Consider the following 24947-nt stretch of genomic DNA (forward strand, 5'->3'; position numbering starts at 1 on the left):
GTGAGTAACTCCTCGTGCTGCCTTACCCTTCCAAGCAGTCCTGTTAGCTTTGCTGGTCTTCCCAGGTCAGCTCGGCACAGCCAGCAGCCACAGCTGAGAGCTCGGGCAGCCGAGCTCTGCTTTTTTCTGGAGCTGCCAGTCCAGAAGCAGGCTCCGGGCAGGGCACAGCCCCTGTGTGCTCCGGGGTGTGTGTAAAGCAAGTTCAGAGTGAGGTTTGTTCTCCCTGCCTCGGCCGTGGCGGCGGATCCTCCTCCAGGTTTCAGGCGCCTCCTGTGGACATTTTTGGGTATCAAATCAGGAGGCGTCAGGGCAGCTTTTTCAGTAAAAACCAGTACCTGCTACACTGTTGGGAATACTGGAAATAACCAATGGCACGCTCATGGATGCCTGGTCCAATATGTAGCTCCTGCTTAACCAGGCATTGACAAGCTTGATCCAAGACAAGCATTTCTCATATGCTTGATGTTCCTTGGATATAGTATCCTAGCACCAGGAATAGAATCTTACTCCCAGGAGTGGTGTACTGCAGTCATGGGGGAGCATGGGTGATGTGGGATCGGTCTGGCTCCTAGCAGAGCTGGTGATGCCTGTTTTTGTCCTGTGTAGGTTCTGGATTCAGAGCAGGACCCAGCAGAGCACGTTCCAGAGGTAGAGGAGGATTTGGACCTTCTGTATGACACACTGGATATAGAGAACCCCAGTGACAGCGGGCCAGAAATGGAGGATGATGACAGTGTCTTGAGCACTCCAAAGCCAAAGTTAAAGTAAGTGTGAGGCAGCTTATGCTGGGTTAGAGAGAGACCATGTGCAGTGTCAGATGTTGGTTTTATTCCCACCCTTCCATGCTCCTTTTTCCCCTCCTGACATGGTGGTGTTAGAATGGGAGTGACAGCTTGTGATCCAGAGGTGTGTGGGGTCTGACTTCCCTTCAGTCCCAGTTCTTCCTTGTTCCCTTTGCAGGTGTTCTGCTGCCCTGCACGGGGAAGATAGTAGAAACAGGCAGGAAATGTGTGCTGAGGCAGGGATGAACGAGGCACACTGTCTTTCTGGAAAGACCTTTCCTGTAATAACACCCTGTGTGGAAAGAGAGTCTTTGCAGGGATTAAGGAAGCAGAGCTGCAGGAAACAAATGGATTCCTGAGGGCCCAAAGGCATTGACTGCAGCACACGTGGATGTGCTCAAGCCTGTTCTTAAAGTGCTCCTGTGGGTCAGTCCCAGCACTGTGGAGCTGAGCTGGGGGTTGCTGGCTCGGGGTCTCGAGCAGATGCAGAGCCCTGAGCTAACAGAGCTGTGTCACACTCTGCTCAGTAAAGCCTGAAAATGTGAGACTGGGCTGCGCTCCTGCTTCTGTCTGGTGTGTGGCTGCATGCTCAGGCCCTCCGTGTGTGATGGCTCTGGAACAGAGAATTACAGCACTGACCACTGCAGCTGGTCAGTACAGCATCTGCTAAATCTGCTAATTACCAGATGTCATTATGGCCTCATTAATATTGAATAACCTCGTTGGGCTAAGAGTAGATTCTGGGTGTGGAGAGAGCTGTTCCCTGTCGGTGAGCCAGGAGATGTCAAGGACAGACTGGGGCAGCAGTGGAAATGGTGGGGCTGCTAGCATGTAAAGGTGTTTGGTGCTTAACCCAAGATACCAGCCAGCTGGTTGGCCCTGCCTTGAAGGGATTTGAAACTAGATGTGTTGTGGTAAGCAGCTGCTTTGAACCAAGCCAAAATGTTCTACTCTGCACACTGGGAGTTCATATCGTGTTCCCTGGAGCTGAGGAGCAAACTGTGCTGGGATATGTGATTGCTGGAGCAATGCTAGAATAAGAACTTAATGTGTGTGGTCCTGGGGAGAGACTTTGTAGTTTCCTAGGTCCAGTTCTGGTGTTCATATCTTGAACAGGACGTGATAAATGTTGGTGGCTTTGAGGCAGGTTTTTCCCATGACAACAAAAAATCAGTTCCTTATGTTGTAATTGAGTCTTGTAGCCTGATATGATGAGCTGCCTTTTGAGTAGAAGCACAATCTGATTGTGTGTGGTACCTTATCTTAGTGAGCAAATGTGTAATTGGAGCCTAGGGCTTGCAGCCAAATCCAGATGCAAGCTGGAAACAAAATGTATATTAGCCCAAGAATCACTTACCCAGGAGCAAAGTGTTGGGGTGTGGGGGAAGCAGTAATTCTGCTTGCTGTATGTCAGTCAGAAGCTAGATTCAGGAATGCCTGGACTTTCTGGCCTCTCTTCCTGTCCTGGGCACCCTCCTCTCCTTTTAAAAGTATTTTTACTGGAACCATTGGAGAGCACTAAGTTCTTCTAACTGTTGTGCTGCTTTGCTGTGAGTGTGGTGGACTTGCCCTGTCAGTGTTTTTTGTAATAAGAAATGGGTTTTACTTTTCTTATTCAGACCTTACTTTGAAGGACTGTCACACTCCAGCTCTCAGACAGAAATTGGTAGCATCCACAGCATCAGGAGCCAGAGAGAGCCACCAAGTCCTGTAAGTCACATTTCAAGTGTTACCTCTCTGCACTCTCTCTAATTGCATGTGTAAAATAAACCTCTCACCCCCCAAAGATTTGGATGCAGAGATACAAATTTTCTGCTAAGAAAACCCTGCTAAGAAAAGTTTGGACTTTTTGGGGATTTTTTTGGCCAGTTTGGGGTTTTTGTTTTGGTTTGGTTTTTTTTTTTTTAATGCAGATATCCTGTTAACTCAAGGATGCATCTTCAGGTTATGTATTGAATACTTGCTGATGGTGTGAATAGCTTCAGATTCTCATGTGCCTGAAATGACTGCCAAGATGGAAGACGTTGCCTGGGAGTTTTAGGGACTTCCTAGCACTCTGGAGGAAGTTTTTATTTGCTGTTGTTGGACTGTTTTTCCTGATGACTGACAATGAATGGTCAGGGACAGCTCAGCTGCTTTTCCATTCCCTCCTGAATGGGCAGAAAGTGTCAGTCCCATCCCAGAGCATTTCATTGCCTCTCCTGTGTGCTGTGCATCAGCTTTGCCACATCTCACAGTGATGTGTGCAGTCCTGGTGTGAGCAGGGAGCACTGCTGGCCATACTGCAGAGCTGTGTGATGTTTAAAGGGAGAAGCCACTCTTCTGAACAGCCTGACCCAGAGAACATGGCTGGAAACTGTGCTGGTGCTAAACCTCCTGAGGATCTTTCTTCTCTCAAGCAGGTAGAAGTGCCTGAAAAGACAAAGAGTCTTGGAACCAAACATGCAGGCGACAGTGTTTCTGACACTGTCCCTTATGTAAGTTGAAAATGCACTTGTTGACCTTCCTCCTGTCAGTTTGGGTGTCAGCTGTGGGCTGCATTCTGTGGGGTGCATCTGTCTGTCCATATAGCTGCACATGCAACACAACTTCCATGGGTAACATCAGCTGCAGTGAAAATAGCACTGAGTTCTCCTCCTGGCCTTAGTCTGGAGCTTCTTGTCTTTCAGCCTTTTGCAGGTGAAATGCTCTATTTGACCTTTTGTTCAAACAGCCTGAGGAGGAAGGCTGGCCCAAAGTTTGCTACTGAGCACATAAAGGATGCTCAAGGCTGTTCCATTTTATCAGACAGAAGTATTTAAGCTGAGTTGGCAGAAATCAAGCTGGTCCTGAGGTAAAAATCCCAAAGCTCATGTTGCTCTGCTGGGAACGTGGGGTGTGTAACATTTCTCTCATGTCTTTCTCTCTTAGCTAGTTCGTTTGGGTAAGATGAATTCATCTGCATTGCATGAGGAGGCATGTCCTTGGCTTTGAGCTGTGAGAGTGCCTGTTCCAAACAGCATCTCTGAACACCTTTCCTACCTCCAGCTCCCTTGTGAGGTAGAGCTGGGAATGGGTAGCCCCAGATAGCCACTACTGGTTTCCCCCTTTTGGCACTGAGCATGATGTCTGGAAGAGGCAGGCTCTGGCCAAATTGCTCCAGCCAGAGCTAAGCTCCCATGGTGAGACAGAGGGGAGGGTTTGTTCCTGGTAACTCTGCTCGCTGTGTTTGTGCAGGAGTCTAACCAGCAAGCTGAGGTCCAGGAGGCTGAACTCCCCACTCCAGATGTGTTTGTGGAGAAGCTCCCACCCAGTGGGAAGATCACGAAGACGGAGTCCCTCATCATCCCATCCACCAGGTACAGGGCTGTGCATGCTGCAGCCTGTCAGGAGGTCATGGACAGTGTGCTAGGACTTTGTCAGGGTGGCTTTAAGGCAGTGAGCTGCAAGGACACCCTCCCTGTGTTTGGGCACTTAAGTGATCAGTCTGGAGCACTTGGTAAATGAATGCCCAGAGGACTCTGTGCTGCTCTGGGGTGTGTGACTGCAGTTTGCCTGGGTGAATCTTGTGATGCTGCTGTAGCAGCAGCAGAGAGGTGGTGTGGGTGTTAGCACGGGCTGTGGAAGTCATCCTGGGACTCCTGGGAATGTGCTGAGCTGTGAGCTGTGCTGTCAGAAGCAGGATCACCCGGGCTCAGGCTAGCTCAGGTCTCCGTGCAGAATTCCCCAGTGCTTCTGCTGGCATCACTGAGGCTGCCAGGTGGGCTCTGGGGCTCTGGGGGCTGTGTCTCACTCACAAGTGTGCCTGCCCTGGCAACGCAAGCACGTCTCTGCAGCAGGTCTGAAGGGAAGCAGACGGGGCGCCGGGGCAGAAGCACATCCCTGAAGGAGAGGCAGCCGGTGAGGCCGCAGAACGAGAGAGCCAACAGCCTGGACAACGAGCGCTCCCCGGACACCCGACACCACCTACAGGTGGGCATGACACTGCTGGCCCTCCAGCCACTCAGTTTTCCTCTTCTCCGCTGTCTCCTTTTCCTTCTGGTTCAAGCTCTGTCCCTGCTGGGAAGGAACTGGGCCCCGCAGCTTCAGGAAGGAGGGAATTTATGTCTTGGCTAAAATTTTATCTTCCATCCAGTCTGCTGGGGTTTGCCAGTTTGTAGCTTTGTCAGCCAGCTGTAAACTCAAAACACAGGACCAGATTGTTAGAATGAGAAATGAATAGGGGTGTGTTGAGGAATTACTCCTTTGAAGTAAGGCAGATTGCTAGGGACTGTCTTGTGCACAACATATGTGCCATGCTTTTGTTAGCTGTGGGACTCGCTTATTTCCCTCCTTGAAGGAGATTGTTCCTGGCTTTTATGAATCTTAAGTTTCTGGGTTGCTGTTAGTTGGTATAAAGTGATGTAAATAAAAGTGCATGGCAGAAAGAGTAGTGGCCAACAGGTCCATGGTGGCTAATGCTGAAGAAGCTGCAGAGTGTCAGCAGCCCAGTGTGCCTTTGCTGATGGGGTGACTGGCCAGCATGCACATCAATTGCAAGAGCTGGAGCTGGTGGCTTGATGGCCAGAGCTGACACCTCTTACTGTTCCTTTTCTGTGTCTTTATTTCCAGATCCCCAGGAAAACAGTGTACGATCAGCTGAATCACATCCTGGTTTCCGACGACCAGCTGCCAGAAAACATTATTCTTGTCAATACATCTGACTGGCAAGGCCAGGTAAGGGCAGGCGACATTGCCTGGAGCACAGTTCTGCTGCACTGTCCTTCCTCAGGAATGGACAGGCAGGCCTTGAGCTCTGCACTAGCCAAGCAGGTTCTGCTGCCTGCAGAGTGCTCAGTGCCCACAGGCTGGATTTCATCTGGCCAGAAGATGCTGGGATCTCATAAAGCTTTGCCACTTGAGCCTTTCCACAGAGGTGTTTCCTCCTCCAAGCAGTGACATTCCTTCTGGTTAGCAGCACACTGGGAGTATGGCTAAACCCTTGCACTCAAAAGCCTCCTAAACTGTGGTAGACTGGGACAAAGGAGGCAGGGAGGTGTGACCTTGTCCTGGCTTAGGCTGAGATTTCTGAGCACAGGTGGTGAACAGGAGAAAATATTTTGTATCAACTCTGTGGCCATTTCCGTGTGCCTGTGACTGCTGACTGCAGGAATCACCCCATCCTTGCTGAGTGATGCTTGTTTTAAGGAGAACCCTGAGCAATACTTTCTTTTGCTGACAACATGGAGTGGTTTGTTATGGGTTTGGAACAAATTTTGCTCCTTTTGGAACATTATTCTGAGAAAGCAATAAAATATGTATGGAAGAGGACCAATGAACATGTGCTGGGTGGCTGCTGCCTGGGGAACTTGTGCCAGACTTGTGGAATTACATTGTCTGGTTTGGCTTTCTGTTTCTGGAAGAACTAGGGTCTCAATGTGTGAGAGAGCAAAAATACCATCTGAGCTGCTGGTTCCACTTTCTCTATACTTGGAAGACAGAGAAATGCCTTCTAGAGATGGACAGAAGGTGTTGCAGATCATCTTCTAGGGGTTCTGGCAGCTTGTTCCTGCAGTATCAGAGAGCATGAGGGATATGGACTGGGATGTATAGATTAGTCATGGAGAAATTGAAAGTGTGAGATAATTACCGAGTGCCATAATTATGTCCATGTGTACCTGAGGTGTGTGGTGTCCCCATCAGCTGCATGGAGGGGAAACAGTCCCTCAAAAGGAACATGTGTGTGGTAGCACCCTTCCCTTTCTTCAGTGTTGAAGGGTGGGCAGAGCATTGCATTTCTTTAAAATGGATATCAGAGAGATGCAGCTGCACTGCCAGAGGCAGGCAGGTAAACAGTGTCTGCTCTTTCCCAGAGCTGTCTGCTCAGTGAATGGTCTGCTGGCCCTGCCCTCTGTGGCTGTAAAAACTGCTGCATGTTTGGGACATGGTGTTGTGTCTGTCAAGAAGATGTTGCCATTTTTATAAAAGGGGAACTTTTCTTGTCTGCTGTGCATGGAGGATGCATTTGTGAAGTAGCCATATCACCTTCAGACACAGGGAGGGTGCCCAGGAGTGGGTGTGAGAATACCCAGGAGGTTGAGGAAGGCACATTTTCTTCTTTTGACAAACTGTACTGGAAAAAGGACTAAAAAGTGTTCTGTTCTCTCCTCAGTACCTTTCAGATGTCTTGCAAAAGCACACCTTGCCAGTGGTCTGCACATGTTCCTCTGCTGATATTCAGGCAGCTTTCAGCACAATTGTCTCCAGGATACAGAGATAGTAAGTTCTCACCTTGCTTGTGTTGTCTCAGCCCTAAAAGCCTCTCAGCTCCTGTGCCCCAGGATTCAGGGAGTTAATTTCTCAACTCCTGCATGAAACCTTTCCAGTCTGCTGTTCTGAAGTCAGAATTGAATTATGTGGCTCTTCAAGAGCTGTGTGGCTCTTCAGCACTCGCCACCCCTGCAGGGGACTGCTCTTGTGCCTCGTGTGAGGCATGCAAGTCACAGCAGCATGAGCAGCTCAGAGACTGTTCTTGGAGGCTGCCTCATGGGTGCAGTGCATGCACCACTAAAGCATGCAAAACAAATAAAGGGGTTTTAAATAGTTCTTGCTCTCCCTTCCAAGCAATTCCCAGATTAATTCCTCAGTTCCTAAAGGCACTCCCTACTTATCTGCTGGGGGCTGTGGGTACCTGAGTTTGTTCTCTGACCCAGCAGTTAGTAGGTACATCCTAACCTAGATAGTTAGGAGCCAAACCCTTTAGAATGTCAAAATGTGCAAAAGAAGGAGCAGGGAGACCAATTAAGAAATTACTGAAGAATTTTGTACTTTATTAATAATGTTTTAAGCTGCTGAGAATCGTTGCAGTATTGCCTTGTGTATTGAGCAAACTCTCTTCTGCTATAATTGTTATTAACCAGTTGGGGTTTTTTTTGCTGCTTGTTCTGAAATGCGTGGTTGAAGGCACAATTACAAATATGTTTCCTCTTTTTCTGTCTAGCTGTAACTGCAATTCACAGCCTCCAAACCCAATTAAAATTGCAGTGGCAGGAGCCCAGAATTACCTCAGTGCTGTGTTGAGGCTCTTTGTAGAGCAGCTGTCTCACAAAACCCCTGACTGGCTTGGCTACATGAAATTTCTGATCATCCCTCTAGGTAAATAAGGAATGGTGTTTCTTCACAGGAAGGGGAATGGGTGAAATCTGCTGTGTTCCCTCAGGAGAAGCTTTTCTGGAGCTTTGGCTATAGGTTAAATGAGGCAAATTGTTACGTGACTGTGTAGTGCTGGTGTTGCTGCTCTTGTGGGAGTGAATTTCATCTCTAAGTTCCTGGTGCCAAAGTCTGCTTGTAAGTCTTTTGTTTGAAGCGAGGGGTTAAGTACTTCCTCCCCATACAGGGAAGCTCTTGTGCACAGAATGTTGTTCTGGAAACCCTTTTCCCTGGCTGAAATGTTAAATTCAGTGGTCACCATGTTTCCCAAAGCAATAAATGTTCTGGCCTCCCTGGGCTTGACTCAGAAAATGTTAAGAGGAGGGGTTGAAAATTTTTAAAAGGCTCTGAAACTGCTGAGAATTTGAATTATTCAAATTACATGCATCTCTTGACCTTTACTTTTTGTGCTGGTCTGCTCAGGTTTTTCCCTCAGTTTTCCAACACTTTATCTCTGCCCTTTCAGCAGCCCAGCAAGCCTGCCTGGCTGGAACATTCTCCAGCTTGGATTGCTTGTGGTGAGGGAGGTAGAGTGCACTGATAGCAGCACCAGGTTCCTGGTGTAGTCAGGAACATGAGGAATGTGGTGGTGGCAAGGCCTGGAAAGCAGGGGAGTCACTGGTGCTGTGGGCAGTGACATCTGGGCACTGCTGGTGGGGTCCAGGGCTTGACTTGTGTGGACAGAGCACTTAAGTGGTGTAAGCAGCAGAACACTTGAAAAGCACTTTTTGGCAGTGTTCTCCAGTTTTCTGGGTTTGGGAGCAGCTGATGGAAGTTCCTGTAGGAATCAGAAGCTGCTGCCCAGCACCATGAACACTGGGGTTAGGCTGTCTATTCAGTTGTGGCATTTGCAAAAGTTAAATTTAAAAAGGCAGAGGAAAAGAACTGGATCCTTCTGTAAAAAAAAAAAGCATTTAGTTTCCAAAGTGGTTGGCAGGAAGAGAAGAGAAGAGAGAGCCCTTTAGGGAGTAAAAACAAAAAAAAAATTAAATTTCTGCAAGGTTAAATGTGCTTTGAATGAGAATCTGTTTCTGAGACTTTGCTGCTCACTTGCTGACTGTCTCCTGGCCTCAGAAGAAGAGTTTTCTGTCCTGCAGTTTTTAATGAGCTGAAAATACTCTCTCTTTGGAAGTGAAACACAACATTTAGCTAGTGTTTGCATTTGGGTTGGTTTTTTAATCTTAAAACTTAGTTTTGTAATCAAAAAAGAAAAAAATTAACCAGGCACTTGGATAATGAAATGCTTTAGAACTGTGAATTCTTTTGAGATTCTACTTTAAATATAGAAACTTCTGTAACAGGATCTTTTCCACAGAAGTCTGCAGTATTTCCTGATGGGATCAAGTGCTTATTTCTGGCCAGCTCTCTGGCAGTTCATTAAAGTGATTGAGGAGCCACCTCTCATTTCTGACAATTGAAAAAGTACCAAAGACAGAATGGTGACCATGCCATAAATGTCTTAAAGGAAAAGCCTCTCTGCTGCTTGCAATACCTTTGAAGTAGGGTTGGTTGGTGGTTTTTCCATGGGTTTTTCCACAGCTACACACTCCAGTGACAGAAGGGTCAACCCTCAGTGGTTTATTAGCAATCAGAAATGCTCAGTGTCTGCAAATATATGATTTAGTCCTGCTCCATGCCACTGATTCCGTGGCTGTAAGACTCCTCTGCTGTCTAAGACACTGTATCATAGCTGAAAAGGGGAAAATAAAATGTTGAGGGGTTATTTTGGCCGTTTGGGGTATTTTAACCTTTTATATAGCTCCCATGGGTAGGACTTCTTGGGAGGCTTTGCAGTTGACTGCTTGTTTCCATGTGCAGTGTGTGGGAAAGCTTCTCCAGTACACAGTGCAGAGCTGTGATGTGTGCCCTGCTCAGAACTGCCCTGCAGGGAAATGATGGGGCCCAGTCTCTCCTGACACTGAGGGCAGCTCAGGGGGACCTCCAGCTTTCACCTCTCTTTGAAGGCTGGAAATCAGCTTGGAGGTTTGGAGCACTGAGACAGTGGGTTTATTGTTTGGGGTTTTTTTCCCCCCAGAGCTTTCCTGGACCATGGTGAGTACAGTTAAGCAACTGGGGTCATCTTGAAGGGATTTGTCAGGTTTCCAGTTACCAGCTGGTGACTCAGCTGTCTGGAAGTGTGGCTTGATGGGCAAATTTGGTGTGCAGGAAGGATGAAAATAATGTGATTAAGAGGAGCTCCGAGGCTGCTTCGTGTCTGAGTGTAAATGTACAGGGCTGGTGCTGAGCATGACTGCCAGGTGGTGGCTGGGCAGGGTGATCCTGGCACACCTTTTCTCCTGTGTTCAAAGACTGTAGAGGTAGTTGCTAGGGGGTGTTGTCTGTTTTGGGGACACAGATGGCCTGAAATGAAGGTGGCAACTTTTTGCCACCTCCCAAGGCAGATTTTGTCACTTGAACACCTTCCCTGTCCTGCTCAGTGTAAATATGCAGTCAGATCTCTATGCAGGGCTGGAGATCTGCACACACAAAGCTTCTGCAGGAGGTCTTTCCATGCTCATGGGGGAGCTGAGCCACGAGGCTCAGCCAGAGTAAGCAGGGACCTGCTGCACATGCCAGTGTTCACTGGGTACTGTAATCCTGGGGCTCTGCTTTCTGCCTCAAATTGCAGCGTATTTATTGAGCTTGTAGCCCTTCTCCACAGATTAAACAAGCCTCCCTGGGTTATTTTTCCTGCCTGGGGGCAATTGCCTCTTCTCAGTGTTGCAGAACAGCTGTGGGGTACAAATGGTGCTTGGAGGAAGGGGTCTGGCCCCTCCTGGCAGAGGTGGCCTGGCTGTGGTGCAGCCTCTGGGCAGGAAGGGCTGTTTGGGAGAGCTGCTTGCAAAACTGAGAGACATGGAGAGCTGTAGAGCCTTTGTGCCTTCCAAATAATTTATTTCCTCGGCAGATTCCCAGTCCTGTTTTCTTTGGCCTTTTAAAATTTAATTTGTTTGGGGGAAGGTGTCAAGTAAAAGACAGCAGTTTGGTGAAGCAAACAGTCTGCACTGGGAAGTCTATTTGCATGCTCTTGTAGAGATAAGCTGGACTAAATGACTTGGTTATAATTGAAGAAGTTTATTTCTGAGGTGTCAAGTGTGGTTTTGATTTTGGAGTTTAATTCCTTACAGATCAAACCACGCTTGTGTTCAGTGCTGGAGAGCACAGCTGTCATGTTTTCCTTTCTTTCTTAGGCTCTCATCCTGTGGCCAAGTATCTGGGGTCTGTAGATTATAGATACAACAACTTCTTCCAAGATCTAGCCTGGAGAGATCTGTTCAACAAACTTGAAGCACAGACCACTGGTAAGAGTCTGTGTCTGTCTGGCCTGTGTGGGATGAAAAGCTTGAGTGAGTAATTTTAGCAGAGGTCAAGTAAATACAAGAGGAAGCAGACAAGTGTTTTTGTTCCTCTTTTCTCCTCACTCCACCACATTCCCATTTCAGATGCTGACCTTTCTAAGTCGTGCCCATGGTGGTTTGCAAACAGTTATTGGCTCCCAGAGGCACTAACTAGCTCCTGTGAGTCATGCTGTTCTTACCTAGCTCTCAGCTTTGCTCTTTGATGTGGAGGTCTTGCTCCTGAGTTCAGTACATTGCTTTCCTTCAGGAACTGTGCAGCCTAAAACGTTTGGAAAACCAGAAGCTCTGGGAAGATTAACTTCTGTTAGTTGTGTGTGAGATAGATCCTGCCAGCAGACTTGAAAACATTCTTATTAAAGAAGAATTTTGTTCCTCACCAGTGTGGTAACAGTGGGAGCTGCCCTAGGTCAGACCAACAAGTTCCTGTTCTGATCTGAGTTTGTTCTAGGCCAGACTAAAGCCTTACTCCAGTTAAAGTACTGATCTGTTTAAAATGTGAATGCTTACAGTATCTTCCTCCATTTCTTCATGAATGGAAAGAAACAGGAGAAAGGAGGATTTGCCACATTCAGGGCTACGTGAAGGCTTGAGATTTGATGCAGTAGTGGGCAGCATTGCCCACACAGAAATTTCATCAGAAGGAAAAAGCTTTGGACTTTGTGCAGCACCAAGAGTGTGGGGAGGTTGCAATGTGGTTCTCCCTGTTGGAATTGCAGAGTTCTTGAGACTCCCAGGATGCTCCTGGAAGTCCTCTAGCCATGAGAGGAGGAGGGAGACCTCTTCAGGAGTACTCGCTCAGAGCTGTTTCCAGCAGATGGGAGCAGGGCTGGACAAGGCCTGGGGCAGCCTGTTCTCAAGGTGAAGTCAGCCCTGTTTGGAGCAGGAGGCTGGACTAGATATCTCCTATTGTGCTATCCAAGTTACACTTTCCCTTAATCCTGAATTCAGGGAAGAACTGGTGTATGGAACTGGTTTCCTTTAATTGCTTGGTGCACTTGAAAATGCAGAAAAATGTCAATACAGACTTGATTTTTGTGTCTGAATTAGGAATACTTCATTACCTGTAGAAATCCAGAAGGAGCCATATCTGTTCCTTAGTTGGTTGTATGAGGAAACCATCCAGCTAAAAGGAAAAATCCACCTCATTTTTGTGTAGTGCAGACTTTGTACATTCTGCATTTTGGTCTGTGGGATGGCAGCTGCACAGGAACTCCGTAATGGCACAAGGAGATCTGGCAGAGAACCATAATTCTTACCAGTTAAATGTTCAAATACAAAGAGTCTGGGTTGAAATGCCCATTTTAAAGTATGGAAGTGCCTGTTGAAGGTCACTTGTGTTCCTGGGATCTCACAGTTGAGGCTCTTTGGTTGAAACCAAAAAAAAAATATGGAAAGCATTTAAGAAATGTCCTTGTGTCAACTTGAATGAACCACAGTCTCACAAAATCACGGGATCTTTGTGCTCTTCCTACCCTTGTGTGTCCCTCTGTCTTTTTGGTCAACTCAGCAAGGCCATGAGTTCAGTAGAAACTCAGGTAACTCAGTGCTGGTGTGAGCAGAGCAGCTCACCTGGGAGACATGGCCAGGCACCTTCTTCAGCAGATACCTACAGCCAAGGTGTGAAAGAGTCTAAAGCTGACTCGGGGCAGGGGCAAAGAAAAGCTTTTAACAAATCTAAAAGACCCCAGATTCAGTCAGAAATGCTGAGTACAGATTCAGCTTTACTGTGCTCTGGGGTAGGCAGAGCTTCCTGTACAAGGTGCGGAGCTGGCTGGGCAGCACCAGCAGGTGGAGGACAGGGCTGGCAGGGGTCTGAGGGAGGACAGGGCTGGCAGGGGTCTGAGGGAGGACAGGGCTGGCAGGGGTCTGAGGGAGGACAGGGCTGGCAGGGCTCTGAGCAGTCACTTGAATGCTTTTCCATCTGTTCTCTGCAGTTTCAGAGGCCCCCGACGTCGTGTCCCGGATAACGCAGTACATAGCAGGGGCAAACTGTGCTCACCAGCTGCCCATTGCTGAAGCCATGCTGACCTACAAACAGAAGAGGTATGACCCCCTTGTCCTGCTGGCTCCCAGCAGAGCAGCTGCTTGAGAGAAAAGTGCTTTTCTCATGTCTTGCCAACAGTCTGAAAACCAAACAGCAAAGACCTTGGGAGCCTGCACCCAGTGGTGTGCCCCACTCAGTGAATCTACAGCAGCAAGATTACTTTAGGTGCAGAGATTCTGTTTTTTGAAGATCTAAGAGGTTTGGGGAAGTGCAGGCTAAACAGGATGGGGATGGACAGGTTTTATGTGCTTAGGTTCCAGAGCTCTCTCACCACAGCGACCTTAGGTGTGTAAGACTTGACCGTGGCATTCTCCCACCAAGTATCTTCTGTGAGACCTGACCTTTTTTACATTGGCATTTAAGGAACTAAGCCCCTTCCTTTTTGGAGTGTAAATAGCAGAGCTTCTTGCAGGAGAGACAAAATCCTTATTGATTGGCAGTTGCAAGCTGCCACGACTCCTGCTGAGGAGGGCTGACATTCACCAGATTTCATTTCAACTTTTCTTAAGGGATAAGCAGGCTGTAGGAGGGAGGACTGGGGCCTGAAAACAAGATTCAGGAGCAGGTAGGGCTTCCTGTGGCTATGGTCCAGGAAGAAGAGTAACTGTCACTGAGGGGTAGAGAAGCACTGTTATCAAGGGACAGAGGAGAATGATAGATTTGAACTCAGTTGATGTGAGTCTCCTCAGTTAGAGACTAACAACTCCCTATGAGACATGGATGTTGTTAATTTTTAATTACTTCTATTTGATTTTTCATTTTTGGTCCATTAACATCCCTTATTAGCATCTCCTTTGCCTAAGAATTTGAGAAATTGAGAAATTGAAAGCGTGGGTAGCGTCACTTTCCCTCCTTCTTTTTGGAAATTCTCCTCGTATATTGCTTTTGCATTCCTGTGGAATTCCTGTCTGCTCTCATATTACTGTGCAGAAATGATTCAGTGAAATTTCACCCATTCTACCTGTATTTCCTGTATTTCCAGACTGACTAGTCAAGTAAAAGAGACTAGTCTAGTCTCTTCGTGTATTTGTGGACTTCTGTTAAAGTTAACATGATAATAAGGATGAAATTTCAAGAGCTACAGAGCACTTGAAGCTCTTGCCTTCAGTTTTGCATCTTGTTTTTGGTGTGAAGGCTTACCTTGGTTACCAGCAGGGATCTCAGACACCCCAGGGCAGTGGGAATCCCTTCTGAGGCTGCCTGGTTCTTCCTCTGCACCCTTCAGGTGCTGGGTTCTGCACTGCTTTCCACTGCCTCCTCCATTCTGTTACAGCTTCATTTTTGTCATTATCACACATTTAAAGGTTTTGAGTTTCTAATGTGTCCAGAAGGTCAATTCTGCATTTGAAAAGAGCAGAAATGTATTTGAGCAACCCTTATCCCTCCCAGCAGCGTGCAGGACTGCTTTACCAGGCTGGTCTGATCCGTTTGGGTTTGACACCCTTTGGACTCTGATGCCACGCCTGAACTGTTCCTAGTTTTCATTTAGGAGGTTGTTTGGAAGAGACATTGCTGAAACTCATGCTCACACTCTGGTATAACCTGCAATCTCTCAGTATTTCTGTGTGTCTGCCTTAACTTCTCCTTTCAGGTCAGTGCCCCATGAGCAAAGGACAGTGAGTAGGAGGCTCTCAGTAGGGCATGGACAGTTGTGTCCTGTGTGCCTTCCTTTAGCAATGGGGGTCTCTGTCACTGGCAGCAACTTAGGAAGGGTGTTGTTAAAAACAACACAGTAATTGTGTCCCCATTAGCACTGTCTAAACAAATGTATCACTTTGTTACAAGTATAATAACACATTTATCTTTTTCTTTGGTTGCTTGCTGAAAAGGAAAAAGAGCTTTCATTTTGATTTTACCATAAGGTATCAGTTCTTTTTAGGTTCCCTCTCCCAGCTCCTCTCTCTTTTCCCAGTGAACTGGTGATTTGTGCCTTGTTTAACAGCTCCTGCAGGTCTGGGATGCACAGTTTGTGCTTTAGGTTTAATTCTGCTCACTGCTTTGAAACCATGGCATCTGCTGGCAGAGTGCATCGTTGAAAGTGACTGCTCTGCCTTTGGATCACACATTTGGGTTCCCAGGATGTAGATTGAGTGGGAATGAAGGAGTTGTTCAGAGAGTAGCTTAGAGCAGTACAACATGGAGAAGGTGGGGTTTTTTTCCTTGCCTTTTCCCTTAGCCATCAGAAGAGAGAGTGTAGCTCCAGAAGGATCAGGACTGAGAAAAGGCTTTTCAGTTCCCATCTCTTGGAACTGGAGTGCTGTAGGTGGCACTCAGTGCCTCAGGGTGGGGATCAGCTGTGTAGTGTCCAAGTGCAGACCAGCAAATCTCCTCCCTGTAATCAAAAATTTGAGGACTAGCCTCTTACTGGCAGAGCATCCCAAACATGTGGGACTTCTCTAAGCTTAAGAAAGAAGGCAGATGTGTGCTAGCAGTGGAGCTGTGCTGTCTGAGCTGCCTCCAAAACCCCCATGCTCTGCAGGGTCCCCTGCTTTGAATCATATGATATTGGGCATTTTTTATTTTGTATTCAGCACACAAAGTTACTGCAACTCCCTCCCCCTTGAGGCCAGAGGTGAATGGCTTCTCCAAGGCCTGCTTTCAAGGCAGTGGTCCAGGTAGAAACAAGCAGCACTACCTACAAATTCATTGCAAAAGATATCTCCCAGAATCCTGACATTTGCTCTGTTAAACAAGTCCTAGTAGTGCAAGGAAAGCCAAGCCAGTCTCTAGGATGTAGCTGTATGTGGTGAGCTGCTTTACAACTCTCTTGCCAGCTGTCCCTGTTCTGACTGACCCCGCTCTCTCCCCGTGCCCTTGTTCTGTTTGTCATGGCAAAGGTTGGCGCATGAACTGCCTGTGATGGACTGCAATGGTGCCAAAGCTTTGTCCTGGTCTTCTGGAGCATCTGCTGACCTTACCTGAAAGCAGAGGGGCTGGCTGTGAGGAAGGGGGTTCACGAAGGAAATGAAGTGCCATTGCAGCTCCTCTGAGTTACACTGGGTGACTGACTCTGTCTGTGAGCTCTGGGAGAAATCCTGGTTACTGAATTCTGAAGGAACAGTGCAATCCAGGCAACACCTGGGGAGCTGAGACTCTGGGGATGGGGTGGGCCTCTCACCAGGAGGGGCATGTCACTGATGTCTCTCTGCACTGCTTTCTTGAAAGAAGCACTGTGGCATTTGAGGTCTGAGAGTCAGCGCTCACACATTCCCAGTGCAGCTGCTTTGCTGGGCTGGTGTCACCCACTGTAATTCAGTGCCCAGCACAGCTCATGCCCTGTGGCTTCTGGACAGCCCTTGCATGAATCTGGGGAGCAGCCTGGCTGTTGGAAATGGAAGCTTTGTTCACTTGTCAGGGCAAGGGCTGGATCACTGCCTGCCTGGTTACGTGTTTACCAAAAGCTTTTGGGAGCACTTCCCAGCTCTTGCTCCCAGTTCCCTTGGATTGGAGGGCTCCTGGGCAGTAGGAAGCACAGGTTACACTGATCCTGCCTGCTGTGTGTCTCAGAGGCCCTGCAGGGCAGTGGCTGAGCAGAGTCCAGGTCATTGCTCTGGGCGCTTCTCCTCAAACACACCCTGCAGCAGCTGCTGGATGTGAATCCGGCTGGCCAAGAGGGGCCTGGTCCCTCCTCTGGCTCAGCAGAGCTCGTCTGATCTGCTGATTACTGCAGGAAACTCCTTGGGCAGCTTCTGGAATTGCAACAGGAGTACAGCAGAGGAGAGTCAAGGCTCAAGAAATTATGGATGTCCTGTTGATTATATCCAGCCCACCACAGCAAAGTGAAGAGTGCTGGAAAGGAAAGGCTGAGAGGAGATTCATCTGATGTGTCATGAGGACCTGGTGCCGCTTTGTCCCTCGTTTGGTTTGGCCCTGGTGGAAGCAGGACAGTGTTAGCCAGCAGACAGCTGGAGTTGCCCAGTGGGCAGGACAGATTTCATGTCATAGCTGAGTGAAGAGCTGGTGGTGCTGGTGCCTGGCCTGAAATGGCCCAGAGTCCTGCCAGTCCTTCAGTGACAGAAGTCCCTCTTTTCTGTTGCCTCCTTCAGGACTTGAGTGGAATAAAGGTGGTGCCTGAGACCCTTCTGGTTAGAGAGATTGTTGTAGACACATCAATAACTGCTAAAAATCACAAACTTGGGCCAGGTCTGGCTTTAAATTACAGCTGAGGTACCACAGCCTTCAGAAGCCCTGTGGGTAAAAAAAAAAAAAGCCTTGGACATGTGGGGTTAACCCTCTGCAGCCTGGGAATCTGTGCAGCTGAGGTAATGAGGGGAAGCTGCCTTTTCAGAGATGGGAGATGTTTTAGTTGCAGGGCTGTGGTAGGAGGAAGAATCAAAGCAGCTGTTACCAAGGTGAAAGGATTCTGAATTCATGTTTTGGGATCTTGAGATCCTGAAGAACAAAAATTGGGAAGAGCATGAAGGAAGAAATGAAGAACAAGCATGGTCATGTCATCTTTTCTCTCATCCACAAGAAGAGCAGCTGTTTTGATAAGCTACATTTCCAGAGACACACGTGCAAGAGCAGAGTTCCCAGGAGGACGTATAACAGGACTAAGCTAGCTGAGCTGAAATCCAGCTGGATTGCTTCAGGAACAGCCTGTGCATCGCTGTGAGCTGTGATAAACGGTGGCTGAAGCAAATGATTATTTCAGAGTTGCCCCTGAGCTCTCTGCAGTGGGAATCAGAGCTCCCAGGGGAACGAGAATGAGTTTTCTGCTGGAACTGGACGTGGTTGGTTTGTTCAGAGCTCGGAGCAAAGCCGTCCAGTAGCTGAGAGATGACTGGATGGCTGTGGTGCTTCCCTCCCTTGGTGAGTGGGACTCACTTTCTGCCAGCCTCCAAGCCCATGGAGCTGAAGGAAAGAGAAGAGAGCTGAGCCTCTGTTCTGTGCCTCTCCCAACAGCTCTGTGGTTTTCTCCTTTCACTTTGCAAACCTGGAGCTGGAAACGTCCTGTTTGTAAGAGATGTGTTTGCTGGGCCCAGCAGTTGAGTTGTGTTTGCAAAGATGGGACCTTCCTACCTTCCAGCATGGAATCAGGGACTTGGTCACTTTGTCCTGTGCTTTAGGAGGACAGCGAGGGTGCAGTGCCAGAGGGTGTGGAGGAAGGGAGCAAAGGCCCTGGCTTTGCCTTAAGGATGGATCAGCAGAGCTGAGCCAAAGCAAAAGGCTGTTTGCAAAATCATGTTCTGCTTTGGACCAGAGGGAGCTCTGGCTGAGTCATGTTCACTGCAGTTTTATGGCATCCTTTCCTTAGAGCTTAGAGGAAAGTGTCCAACCTGTGCTGATCACACAGGTTAACAACCTTTGTGCATTTGGTGCATTTCTGATTCGTGCTGGAAACAGCACAGAAACACCTGCAGTATTTATGCTACTCCAGGCTAAATTCTGGATGAAAGTAATGCTGGATGGATTTTTCTGAACACTGGGGGATGCACAGGAAGAGAAACATGAGAAGTCTCAGTGTTTGTCTGCTTCCTACCTGTTTCCTGTGCTCAGTCACTGAGAAATGTGTGTCTTGCCTGTGCAGTCACTTCCCTCTGCTGAACTGTAGTTCCTCCAAACACGTGGATGTGCTCCTGTGGTCTTCTCCTCACGCTGTGGTCCGTCTCTGATCTCTGTTGCCACTGAAGGGAGCAATGGCTCTGCAGGCCCTTCCGGCCTGCCTTCCTCCTCATTCATCTCTTCCTCCTCTTGTCTTTGCCGAATCTCCCCCTAATTCCTGCTGGGTTTGACTGTGGCCTTCATTGCCGGCCTTTCTCCACCCTCTGCTTCGTGGCGGGGCCCGGAGCAGAGCGGCGTTCCAGATGTGTGCGGTGTTGTCCCCAGCTGTTTCTGGGACTGCTGTGCCCTTTGCTGGGCTGGGTCCGGCTGTGGCTGCGTGCCCGCGGAAGCCGGCAGCAGCAGGGAGGGTGTGCGAGGGCGCGTCCGTGCCGCTGCTTCGCCAGTAACCGCGTGTCACGGCTTGTAACCCGCGGCAGGGCCGCTGCTCGGGGACGCGCAAGCGCTGGCACACGGCTCCAGGGGGGGACGCCGGAGGCCGCGGGCGGAGCGCCTCGCGTTCCAGTAAGTAACGACACCAGGTGCTCTGTGTTGTGGTGGCACAGATCGTTTCCTCGCCGTAGGAGGCCGCGTGTCTGTGGTGACTGCCATGCCATCCAAGCATGTTTCTCTGTGGAGCGCGAGGGAGGGAGGAAGAGCCTTTCCCCCAGAGACTGCTGTAGGCTGTGCTCCTCCCGCCCTGCAGGCTCCTGGTGCTGGCAGGGGGCCTCGAAGGAGCCTTGGACTGGCGCTTGCATCCTGTCCGTCCCTGCTGCATGCTGGAATGCGACCTATGGAGTGAGTATGGTGCCGGGGTGGAGGCGAGCTGCTAACAACTTTCTTCTCTTTGCCTTTAGCCCCGATGAAGAATCTTCACAGAAGTTCATTCCCTTTGTCGGGGTGAGTGTTATCGTGGCGATGCTGTCTTAAGCAAGCTGGAATTTGTTCTCAGGTGTTAACCTAAGCCTGCCAGGTTTCTGGAGTTGAGCAGAAGCCATTGGGTGCTCTAAGGCAGACGATCAGCATGACAATCTGTCCTGATGGTTGGATGCAGCTACCTGATATTTAAGCAAACCTCTAAGACACCTCAACAAACTAGAGGGTGTGTTTTACTTCTCAGACAGGAATACCATGTGTCCCTGGAAACCTGATCAGAGGGATGCTGTGCCTAGCATTGCCCTGGTTGCTTGTTTTGGCCAAATTTGCTATTCCCATGTCATTTCTCTGCATGCTTGTCACTGATGGTCTCCCATCCTCTTAGCATCCCATCTGTTCCTGGGAAGTAAAGAGTACAACCTGGCAGGAAGGCGATTTATACCACTGTTACTTATTTGGGATAGTCCCTCGTTTTTCCTCCTGCCCTTAAGTGTTCCCATCTGAGGTGCAGAGTGTCTGGACAGGGCCGTGTCTGTTCTTCTGTCACTGTATTTTGTGCACTGTGTGCTCTTTACCTTTTCTAGCTTCCTTCCCCTTATTTGATCACACTCTTCAATTCATTAAGTTTTAGGCGTAAAGTCATTGAGCTGCAGCCAGAAGAAATCCCTTGGCCGCTCTTCAGCTCTGGGATGTCCTCTTCCCAGTTCCTGCTGCTGTCTTGCCCGCTGGCCTTGCTGTGCCTGCTCGGTGTGATGCTGACAGGTTCCCTCTGTGCCCCCTCTGTGCCCCCGTGGTGCGTCAGAGCTCCTCTGAAATCCCAAGGCATTTAAAGAGCTTAGTCTCTCTTGCCCTCAGGCTGACCCTGCTTTCACTCTGGTGTCTCCTCATAGTGAGAGTGTCTCTCTGCAGTATTCCTGAGGTGACAATCTGCTTTTGTTTGCGGATGGAGAGATGCCTTCTGCAAAGGTGGAGAGACTCATCTCCCCAGTTTGTGCCCTGCTGATGAGCTTTGCTGGGAACAACTTGTATCTCCCATGAACTGCAATTTCTAGTGATGGACTGTTCTTACAAAACAGCTGTTTCACCTTTCCCAGTAACATGGAAAGCCTGCAGGACTTGGAATATCCCAGACTGTTGGTGGGCTCTGCAAGCTATTTTTCAGGACTGATTTAGTCCTGTATTTTGTGCAAGCAAATGGGGCTCAGAGTGTTTATCTAGTTTCTCTAAAATGATTGTCGTCCTGACATTAGCACTGCTTTTCCAGTCTGGATTTGATTATCTGAAAGTGGTGGAATTGCTTTGTTGGGTACATACCATTGCCAACCCCCCAAAAAACTTGCCTTGAAAGCACAGACTGACTTCCTGTGTCACTGGAGATGAGGGTCAAATCAGTCTGCTTGCTCCTGATTCTGGAGCATTCCTGACACAGTTGTGGAACACACCTGGAAAGAGTGAAAGGCCAGTTGCAGGTGTCTCACAAAGTCTGAGGCTGGACATGAGCACTGAGGCTCTTCCATTCAGCTGCAGCCTGCTCAGAGCTGTTGGACAAGGAAGAGAGGGAGCCAGTGACTTCTGGGTTTGCAACCTGATGCTGGCTGCACTCTTGGCTTTTGGGTGCAAAACCTGGTGTCCTGCAGCTGGACTGTGCAGTCTCTGACCCAGAAATGGTCAGGGCAGTGCCGTGCTGCTCAGCTGGGCTCACAGTGATGGGAGTGGAGCCTCACAAAGGGCCAGGCAGGCACAAAAGCCAGGCTCAGGCTGCCTTGGGCTGACAGCCAGTTGCCAGGAGAGTTAACAGGATGTGCCTCTTCCTGGAGGGACAGGGGCTGGCTGCTTTCCTGGATGGAGGCCTGCTGGAACTGCAGTGTTCTCATGCACCTCCCCGAGTGGAGGGAAGGGAAAGTGTTTAACCTTGTGTTCCTCCCATGTGTCTGAACTTGAGCATCTTCAGTCAGCCAGCAAGGAGGGAAAGCCAGAAGAGATTTCCTGCCTGGCTTGCAGACCAGGGTGGCTGCAGGCAGTTTTCTGTGTTGCTTGTCCCTCCCCTAACCCTGCTCCCCTTGTTCACAGCCAGTGACACTTTGTGGAACATTCTCTTGGTGTTTAACACATAAAGCACAAATGGCTGCTGCACTCCAGAGCCTAACTTGTTGCCTTTTGGGTGGAGACTGGCCAAACTGAGCTGCAGCCTCCTTCTCCCAAGCCAGTGAGCCCCCAGGAAGCCTGTGTACACACTGCTGAGTTCATGGTGGCTTTTTCAAGACCGGATCTAAATGAGAATCCACCAGAGAGCCTGACAACTCTCCAAGATCTACTGTTGAGCATAGCCCTCCAAATTCTTCTAAGAATTAACTTTTTTTTTTTTTTTTTGGACTGTGTATTACAGAAACGTGCTCCCTAGAGATGTGGTCCAGACATGGTCATGTCTGAACTTAATGACCTTCTGTTTTCAAACCACACAGCCTGTGTGACATCGTTGCTCATTCTAAAGCAGTTTTTATTGACCCAAGCTCCCTTGGCAGCTCTTTCCCATTTGTCAGCATTTGTGTAGGGTAGGCATTAGCCCTGGAGACAAGTTTCTTAAGGACCTTAAAAAGGCTCTCTTCTCTGCAGTGTTAAGAGTGGTGATCCCTGTGTACCATAGCAGATTATCACTGCAGAAGGTCTCTGTTTTTATATCACCAAGGGCCAGTTTATCTTTCTAGGCACAGTGTGTTCTTGGGAGTTTGTTTGCAGCATGTTCTGTTCCACAAGCTATTGCCAGTGACATTTATCATTAATCTTGATGTACCAGCTGGTGACTGGCCACACACGTTTGTGCCCTTATTGCAGTGTGGTCTGGATCGTTCTGACCTGTCCATGTGGTGGTTTGTCCCTGTCTGCCTCCAGAGGCTTTGGTAGGGGCTTTATCTTCTTTGTTGGACGCTTCCCCTGTTTAGAGAATAGATAACTCTGATCAGAAACTGTACTTTGTTGCTTCTGTGGTTTCCTAACAAATCCCAGCTATGCTGCACCCTGGAAGTGGCTGCTCCTGAGCAGTGGAAGCAGCATGTCTGTAATTTGCAGGTGCATCAAAGCAGTGCTGAAGGGATATTTCTGACCTTTCTCCACCCTGTAGTTGGCACAGCTTGGAGCTGGTGGGCTGTGCAGAGCTGGGCAGGTCTGTGACAGCTCTGCAGGGTCTGTGCTGTCCTTTGTGTGGGTCAGGTAAGGGCTGTGAGCTGGCACTGCCAGGACATTGCCAGGACCTGCCTGGCTCTTAGAGGACTCCTTAGTTCCTCTGACTGCAGGGACAGTGCCATGGAGAGTGCAGAGATGAGCTCAGTGCTGGGGTTTGGGTTCCTGAAGTTCAGGGGGCTCTTGTTTGATAGAGCTCTTCTGTTTTGCCTCTTTAGGTGGTGAAGGTTGGAATAGTGGAACAATCTTCTGCAACATCAGGTAAGGAACACCCTGTGTGTGCTTTCTGTGTCCTGCAGCAGCAGGAGCCTCACCTCACAGGCTGAGCAGACTCATTCATTGCTGATGCCTTGGAGCTGGGAGGTGGAGTTGGATTTTATTGGCTCCCAGTGGTTTGTCTGCAGAAAGAGAGCCCTCTCTCCTGGGAGAGGCCCTTTTTTCTTTGTTACTTTGCATGGAGCTTCAAGCCAGCTGAAATTCCCACACCTACATCCAAGGAAGCTGCACCCACGTTTGTGGAAACGCCACTAATGTTGTCAGTGGGGTGGATTCACTGTTACACTTGTTTGAGGTTCCTGCTTCAGCCTGAGGAGGCAGTTCATGAGAAGTTCATGCTGTCTCCCTGCAGTGGGCTCAGTTGCTGAATGAAATTGATCTCAGTGCCTGGGAACTTCAGGGTGGGCAAAATTTTAGACCCATTTATTTTTTATTGGAGGAGTGCAAAGCTGATATGCAGAAGGATACTGTCTGCTTACATACACAGACATGGAGTGGTGATGTTTTGTCAATGTGAACTTGCTTTTTTTCTCCTTCATATGCACAGGAATATTGTTTTCCTTGTGTTGGGATTGTTTCTTGCTTTGCTTCACTGTCAAACCCAGATTCTTGTGGCCTGGGTGACACACAGGTTTGTGCATGGAGGCAGCCCTTCTGTGGGTCACTCCTTGCTGCCGCAGTGCTCCCACCATCCCAAAGGGCCAGCAGGAAGGGGATGAAAGCTTGGTTGTGGAGGGTGGAGGCAGATGGAATGAGGAGTTCCCTGTGGTCACCCAGAGGTGCTGGATTCCAAGAGTGGTGCTGCCCTGCAGTGGTTGCAGGGGGAGATTCCCTATAGGAAGGAGATCAGGGCTGGGCTGTGTGCAGGAGGCTCAAAATCAGCTGGGAGCAAACCCTAGGAGAGCAGATGCCAAAGGAGGAGCCTCGAGGAGTGTCAGTGTCTGTGCCTGTCTCGGACCCAGACGTTCAGAGCCCCTCGGAAGCGAGGAGCCCGTCAACTGATGGGCCAGCTGACCTCAGGATTGAATCTGAACAAAAGCTGTGCAGCAGGAGCGTGGACAAGGAGATTGAGCTTTATCCCAGTGTTCTGTGCTGTGAGACAAACCCAGACAAACAGTTTGACTTCCTTTTTTTAAGGTGACTCTGATGACGCAGCTCCCTCAAGTTCCGTAGTCCTTTCTTCCACTCCGCCTTCCGTGTCTCCTGCTGTGAAAGAAGCCTCCCCCACGCCCCCTTCCTCACCATCTGTTACAGGCAGCTTCTCCCCAAGGTAAGCCATGTTTTGCCTCCTTACAGCTCCATTGGCTGGTTTATCTGGCATACACGTGGCAGAGAACTCCAGAGGAAAACCCATAGTTCTTCCTCCATTCCCTTGGAATTGTCACCGTTTCCCTTCCCTTTTGCCTCTGGAGTGACTGTGTCCTTGCTGAGGCTGCCAAGGGGCTGGGGAGGGCAGGGGGGATTTTGCACTTAGTGGGAAGGCTGCATGTCTCAAGGGCAGGATTCTCTTGGGAAGATATGTATTCAAAAAAGTACTGACTCTAAGTACACGTGGGTGCCAGGCTAATCCCTCGTGCTTGTTGTGTTTGTAATGGCAAGTGAGTGGAAGGACAGAGTGACTTTTGAAGGAGCTGATGACTTTCTCTCTGAGGGTAATGCTGGCAGTTGCAAGGTAGAACTGCAGCTCCCATTCATGTGTGTGCCTGAAAGCATATCTGAACAGCA

At 49.0% G+C, this 24947-nt stretch overlaps 1 protein-coding gene across 11 annotated transcripts in view; it reads left to right on the forward strand.

Annotated features, from left to right (window-relative positions):
* The window catches only part of PACS2 (phosphofurin acidic cluster sorting protein 2), a 72904-nt gene that overhangs the window by 40916 nt on the left and 7041 nt on the right, over nucleotides 1-24947 (forward strand). For 4 of the 11 annotated variants that reach the window (XM_041420034.1, XM_041420041.1, XM_041420040.1 and 1 more), the window contains 13 exons: nucleotides 607-764; nucleotides 2402-2492; nucleotides 3185-3259; nucleotides 3999-4120; nucleotides 4601-4733; nucleotides 5373-5477; nucleotides 6913-7019; nucleotides 7741-7895; nucleotides 11141-11251; nucleotides 13243-13351; nucleotides 19751-19793; nucleotides 23165-23207; nucleotides 24360-24492. In XM_041420034.1, coding sequence (XP_041275968.1) covers nucleotides 607-764; nucleotides 2402-2492; nucleotides 3185-3259; nucleotides 3999-4120; nucleotides 4601-4733; nucleotides 5373-5477; nucleotides 6913-7019; nucleotides 7741-7895; nucleotides 11141-11251; nucleotides 13243-13351; nucleotides 19751-19793; nucleotides 23165-23207; nucleotides 24360-24492 — 1385 coding nt within the window. Of the gene's footprint in view, nucleotides 1-606; nucleotides 765-2401; nucleotides 2493-3181; nucleotides 3260-3998; nucleotides 4121-4597; nucleotides 4734-5372; nucleotides 5478-6912; nucleotides 7020-7740; nucleotides 7896-11140; nucleotides 11252-13242; nucleotides 13352-19750; nucleotides 19794-23164; nucleotides 23208-24359; nucleotides 24493-24947 lie in introns of all 11 variants that reach the window. The other 7 variants (XM_041420031.1, XM_041420035.1, XM_041420038.1 and 4 more) reach the window with 3 other exon arrangements.

This window comes from Onychostruthus taczanowskii, unplaced genomic scaffold (assembly GCF_017590055.1).
Source record: "Onychostruthus taczanowskii isolate IOZ18803 unplaced genomic scaffold, ASM1759005v1 scaffold63, whole genome shotgun sequence".
NCBI lineage: Eukaryota > Metazoa > Chordata > Aves > Passeriformes > Passeridae > Onychostruthus > Onychostruthus taczanowskii.